Source organism: Helianthus annuus, chromosome 8 (assembly GCF_002127325.2).
Source record: "Helianthus annuus cultivar XRQ/B chromosome 8, HanXRQr2.0-SUNRISE, whole genome shotgun sequence".
In the NCBI taxonomy this organism is placed as follows: domain Eukaryota; kingdom Viridiplantae; phylum Streptophyta; class Magnoliopsida; order Asterales; family Asteraceae; genus Helianthus; species Helianthus annuus.
In genome coordinates this window covers 19,915,418-19,921,225 of record NC_035440.2, presented here as the reverse complement: position 1 = coordinate 19,921,225, position 5,808 = coordinate 19,915,418, and the positions used below count along the sequence as shown (strand labels likewise).

The 5,808-nt window shown below is 36.5% G+C and overlaps 1 protein-coding gene across 2 annotated transcripts; it reads left to right on the top strand.

Moving 5' to 3' along the window:
- Positions 1-5,028, top strand: LOC110872302 (AT-rich interactive domain-containing protein 6). Of its 2 annotated transcripts, none has more exons than XM_022121072.2 (14): positions 1-382; positions 1,684-2,207; positions 2,296-2,429; positions 2,519-2,558; positions 2,632-2,684; positions 2,909-2,954; positions 3,031-3,126; positions 3,244-3,345; positions 3,459-3,510; positions 3,586-3,658; positions 3,757-3,823; positions 3,937-3,987; positions 4,549-4,641; positions 4,740-5,028. In XM_022121072.2, exons 2-14 carry the CDS (start codon positions 1,704-1,706, stop codon positions 4,842-4,844), a joined length of 1,416 nt encoding a protein of 471 aa, XP_021976764.1. In that variant the 5' UTR covers positions 1-382; positions 1,684-1,703; the 3' UTR covers positions 4,845-5,028. The 2 variants fall into 2 exon arrangements, with proteins under 2 accessions (XP_021976764.1, XP_021976763.1); XM_022121071.2 differs by having other exon boundaries at positions 2-382; positions 1,697-2,207.
- Positions 5,029-5,808: the final 780 nt, after the last annotated feature.

The following is a 5,808-nucleotide window of genomic DNA, read 5'->3' as shown; positions in this document are numbered from 1 at the left end:
CTTTCCATAACAAATTTCCAATAGCCAGGGGTAGTTTAGACATTTCACAAGCTAACAAATTATATCCAGGTGGTATATTAATCAGAAGACTCATTCTCCTGATTTTAACAAATCAGCCGCAGCAGCAGCAGCAGCAGCAGCGGACGCCACCACTACCACCACCGTCCTCCGTCATTCGCCGGCGTTACTATTTCTCCCTCTCCTCCACTCACCACCTGCCACGTGTCCCCTCTCTTTCCGTTGACACATTTCACTAAACCCTCAACACCTATATATATATATATGTACGGCGTTACTTACACTAATTACACTCTCTAAAACACCCCAAATTGCAACAAACCCTAGGTTTTTTTGCTCGATTACGGGTTCTTACTACACAAAGGTACAATTTAGTGTTTATTTTCATAATGTCAGTTGTAATTTGTTGTCAATTTAGTGTTTTGTTGATTGAAATTTTTGTATAATTTTTAATTTGTAGTTTGTGTTTTTTTTTTTTTTTTTTTTTCATTTGGTGAAAAATTTATAGTTATTTGCTGTAATTTGTTTCTTCATGTTGATATTTTTATCATTTATTATTGTTTGACAAGCTGAATTTGTGCTTACTGGTGGCTTTTTGGGGGTTAGGAAACTAGGGTTTTTGTGTGAAAGAAAGTGGGGATAATTGGTGTTATAGTTAATTAGGTTAAATATTTAAGTGTGCATTTGGTTAATATGTTTTTTTTCATTTTGGTGTTGGAAATATGTAATCTTTGTTTGAAATTACCATTGAACAAGAGGTATAGAGCATAGTTGTCAATAGCGGTCGCTATAGCGAATAGCGAATAGCGTAGCGTATAGGTCGGTCGCTACAAGGTATGTAGCCATAAATAGCGGGATTTCAGTTTATTTTTTTATTTTTTATTTTCCTTTAAATATAAATAGCGATTAAATATAGCTATAAAATAGCTAGATTTTAGGTTTTTGTTAAATATACATGTAAAATAGCGTATATACTTGGGTATTTTGATATAATATATATACATATATTTTTTTTTAAATTCTTTTCTAGTGTAGCGCCCGCTGTTTATCGCTATTCGCTATGTAGCATATAGGTACCTTATCGCTATTTGTTGCTATCCATTAACAACTATGGTATAGAGTACAAAGGATAAAGGAAATACGTTTTCGGTCTAACTTTTGTGGAAAGTTAACGTATTTAAAGCGCGTTTTGTGGAGTTTTTGTGGAAAGTTAACGTATTTAAAGCGCGTTTTGTGGAGTTTTAATGGATCGAAGAGACGTTGAGATGGAGGAAATCAACTAGAGTTTCACAAAACCTTTAACCGCCATAAAAGGCGTTACATACACAAACACACACCGTTACACTCTCTGAAACACCCCAAATTGGAACGAACTCTAGTTTATTTGCTCGATTACGCCTTTGTAGAACACACAGGTAACAATTTTGTGTTTATATAAATAGCGAAAGTTTACATCTTAGTTCCTATTGTAATTTGTTGCGAATTTAGAGTTTTGTAATTTATGCTTCTTTCATTTGCTGTAAAATTTCGAGTCATTCAGGAAACACGAATCACTGATTGTTTTCCATCATGTTGATATATCTGTCATGAATCACTCCAATTTGTTTTCATTTGGTGTTAGAAAAATGTAATCTGTGTTTGAACTTATAGTTAACGTGTTTAAAGCGTGTTTTTGTAGGGTTCTAATGGATCAAAGAGACGTTGAGATGGAGGATACTGGAAAGGTTACAGAAGATGAAGTTGTGGGTGGTGAAGAATGCGTGGAGAAGGAGCAAACAGGTTCAAAAGAAGTTGGAGATGAACAGGAAGAGTCGGTCGGTTTAGTCAACACAAACCCGAACGAGATTGAAACAAGTCAAGAAAACCTAAGTAAGGTAGATGAAGAGGAGACGCACCCTAACGAAACCGAGCCGGAACTGCCTGTGGATGAGGTTTACGATAGCAAGAAAGACGCTGCAGAAATTGTTGATGATAAGAATAAGATCGATGATAGTAAGGATGATGCTACATATATGGATGATGTTCATGATGGTTCTATGAAGATGCCGGAGAGTAACAAGGAAGGGGATCCTACAGGCGATGAAAATCATCAAGAACTTGCTACATCCAATGCCGTTGTGGAACATTCACCTATTAAAACAGATGATCTTTGTGCGGAGACACTGAAGAATGAGCTAGAAAACGCAAAGGTAATTTTACATTAAAATCAAGAAGTTAAATCGGCATCTTCGGTCAGCCTTTAGCTTTTTAAGTTTGTTTTTGGTATGATACTGTTAGATGGACGAGGGCTATGAATCTGGGACTCAAGAGGATCAAGAAATATTCGCGCAAGAGGTGGATGCCGTCTATAGGGAAAAAGGCTTGGAATTTAAGCCACCAAAGTTTTACGGGCAACCGTTAAATTGTCTCAAGTAAGTTACTTGGCTTCAATTCTTTTTTTCACATTGTGATTCTATATTTTGTCGAAGGCTCGGTTTTATTGTTGTGCTTATTCTGATAGGTTATGGAGGTCTGTTATCAAATTGGGTGGATATGACCGGGTATACGCATCTTTCTCTGATAAGTTACGTAATTTTCTACTATTCGCAATACGATAGATAATTCCTTCTTCAGGTTACTGGATCCAAATTATGGCGACAAGTAGGAGAAGCTTTCCACCCACCCAAGTAAGAACTTATGCTTATTCAATAGCACATATTGTTACAAACTAATGATCTTGTATTTTTCCTTTCAATTAAAGTGTCAATATAGTCGAAGGACCAAATTATACCGGTCAATCCTCCAAATATGTGATTGAGTCGTATTTTCAAAGTCTTCTCTTATATTTGTAAAGATATGATATATTATATGACTGTCATGCTACTAATCCTGTACGGTATATATTTTAAAGGACATGCACAACTGTCTCCTGGACATTTCGCCAGTTCTATGAAAAGGTATATACTATAATTGTTATTTTACACTTTTTACTAGAAATTTCGAGTTATAAACTTCTTTTTTGTTTATTTGTAGGCACTTCTCGAATACGAAAGGCACAAAATCCAGATTGGTGAGCTTGAATTCCCCCTTTCGACTGTCTTCCCAGATGCCCCTAATGTTGATAATGAGGTTTGTTGATATTTGAACTTTTATAGCATTTGATATTTTATACTTTATTCTTAGTACTTATTTTAATTACATAAAATTAAACTTTTCTGGTCACTGGACCCTTAATCTCTTGTGCAGGCAAATGGCCATCAGACCCCAGGATCAGGTAGGGCCCGCAGGGATGCTGCAGCTCGTGCCATGCAGGGTTGGCATGCTCAACGCCTTTTAGGTTTCGGTGAGGTTAGTGAGACAATCGTTTGTGTAGATTCCGGAGCATTATAACTCCAGAAGTGAAAAACATATTTTTTCCGTTTCTATATGATGAAATGACTTACTATTATTCTTCTTTTTAGGAAAAGAATTCCAGCAGTTCACCGAAGCGCGAAAAAAGTCTCAAAAGCATTGGTAAGGTCGTCCATCAAAGTATAAACATTTTACAGCGTCAAAATGTGTTCTTAATTGAGTAATTATCAAATGTAGGGTCGATAAAACAAAAGAGACCAAGTGAAATGGAGCATTCCGTGAAAGCTGCACGAACCGAAACATCTAGGCAGTTAAGGCTCAATCATTGTTTTCTTTCAATTTTATCTATACAGCTGTATGTAATTATGTACCTTTAATGGTTTTTCACTCACAATTCAATTATTACAGAGTTGTCACCACAGTTGCTGACGTTGGTCCTCCTGCTAACTGGGTGAAAATTAACGTTCGGGAAACTGTAAGTATTGTTTAACCACTTTACTTATTTACCTTTATCACATGTGCTGATGTGCATTGACTTTTTTCAGTTACTAGATGTCTAAGTTGACTTCTTTTATTTCTCATGCACAGAAAGACTGTTTTGAGGTGTATGCACTAGTTCCCGGGCTTCTACGAGAAGAGGTGATAAACTAACACACCACTGTTACCTTTTTTATTCTCATTTTAAGAGTAAAATGCCATTTTCGTCCCTGAGCTTTGGCCAGTTTTGCGACTTTCGTCCAAAGCTTTGATTTTCCGCATCTGGATCCAAAAGGTTTAAAATCTTGCCATTTTCATCCGGCTCGTTAACTTCATCCATTTTTCTCCGTCAAGTCAGGGGTATTTTCGTCTTTTTTGTTAACTTAAAGGGCAATTCGGTCTTTTTCACTTTATGTACAAGCATTTAGCATAATGTACAAGTATTCAAAAGACCGAATTGCCCTTTTAAGTTAACAAAAAAAAAAAACAAAAATGTTCCTGACTTAACATAGAAAAATGGATGGAGTTAACGAGCCGGATGAAAATGGCAAGATTTCAAACCTTTTGGATCCAGACGCGGAATAACCAACATTTGGACGAAAGTCGCAAAACTAGCCAAACCTCAGGGACGAAAAGGGTATTTTACTCTTTTTTATAATACCAAACTATATGAATTCTTAAGCTAAGATTCGACAATATATCCTTGTCATATGATAAATTTAGGTACGAGTACAGTCAGATCCAGCTGGACGCGTTGTCATCACAGGTCAGCCTGAGCAACTCGACAATCCATGGGGTATTTCAGCTTTCAAAAAGGTCTGTATTAATTTGGCATTTAGGTTTGATGCATCTTTGTGCAGTTAACTTCTTTAATGAAACAAAGTTGATAAATGATTGTTTGGCCATTGTTACAGGTGATCAGCTTACCATCAAGAATCGATCCACTTCGTACATCAGCAATTGTGAGCCTACATGGACGGCTTTTGGTTCGTGTGCCTTTCGAGCAGTCAAACATCTAAACTTGTTTAATGGTGTTTTAAGTGTCATCAGTAATTAGGACATTGAAAGTGGTAGCATCAGGCAAATAATTACTGTCTTTAAAACTGGTTTCTGTGTATGGTTTACAGTAAGTTAGTTGAGGTTTTTATAAGTTATGCATTTTCAGTGGCCTTTTAAAGTTTAAAGGCCTTTTTCATGGCTTTATTTGCAGGGCAACTTTTTTACTTTTTCGTAGAGTTTTGTACTTTTCTTGATGTGTTCTTAGACCATCCGCATCGCATCGCCCATGAGCCGCCTGTAGGGGGCGTGGAAGGCGCCCATGCCCCTCTTGGGGTGGAGTGGGCCGCCCGTGGAATAACTACATGACGTTATATTTATGCTATATTATAATACACAATAACTAGATCATACCATACATACATACATATATATATATAATATTAAATCATTATTTTCATGCAGCTCTTTTATTTATATAGTATTTTTTTCACAACTACTTTCTTTAATTTATTAAGTAAAATGCCAAAATTTTCCTTAAAGTTTGGGTACTTTTGTTGTCACACCCCGATTTCCGGTGGACACGGAAGGGTAGGGTTTAAGCGTGAGGATTGGATAACAGTATCACAATTGTTATGTAGCGGATGTATTGGAGTAAAAATATTTAATTAAATAAAAGGCTTGAATGTATATAAAAGTTTATACAAGCGTTTAAGTACATGCTCACATGCGGGATCAATATAAAAAGAGTTTTGGACATCATAGGCCTTAAGCTAGGAGCACGTTTGACATTCTCGCCCTTCTTACTGTGCCTTCTCGATCTTCCACCTTTTGAGGAAGTGGGTTGGGTTTCGGGTAAAAAAACCGGGAAGCGGTGGTGGCGTTGTTGGATATTAGTCGATACATTTAGAATAGGTTAACCGGCCCATTATGTTATATCAGCCGGCCCTAGTAAAGCTGTATAGATCTATATATATTTCATATATT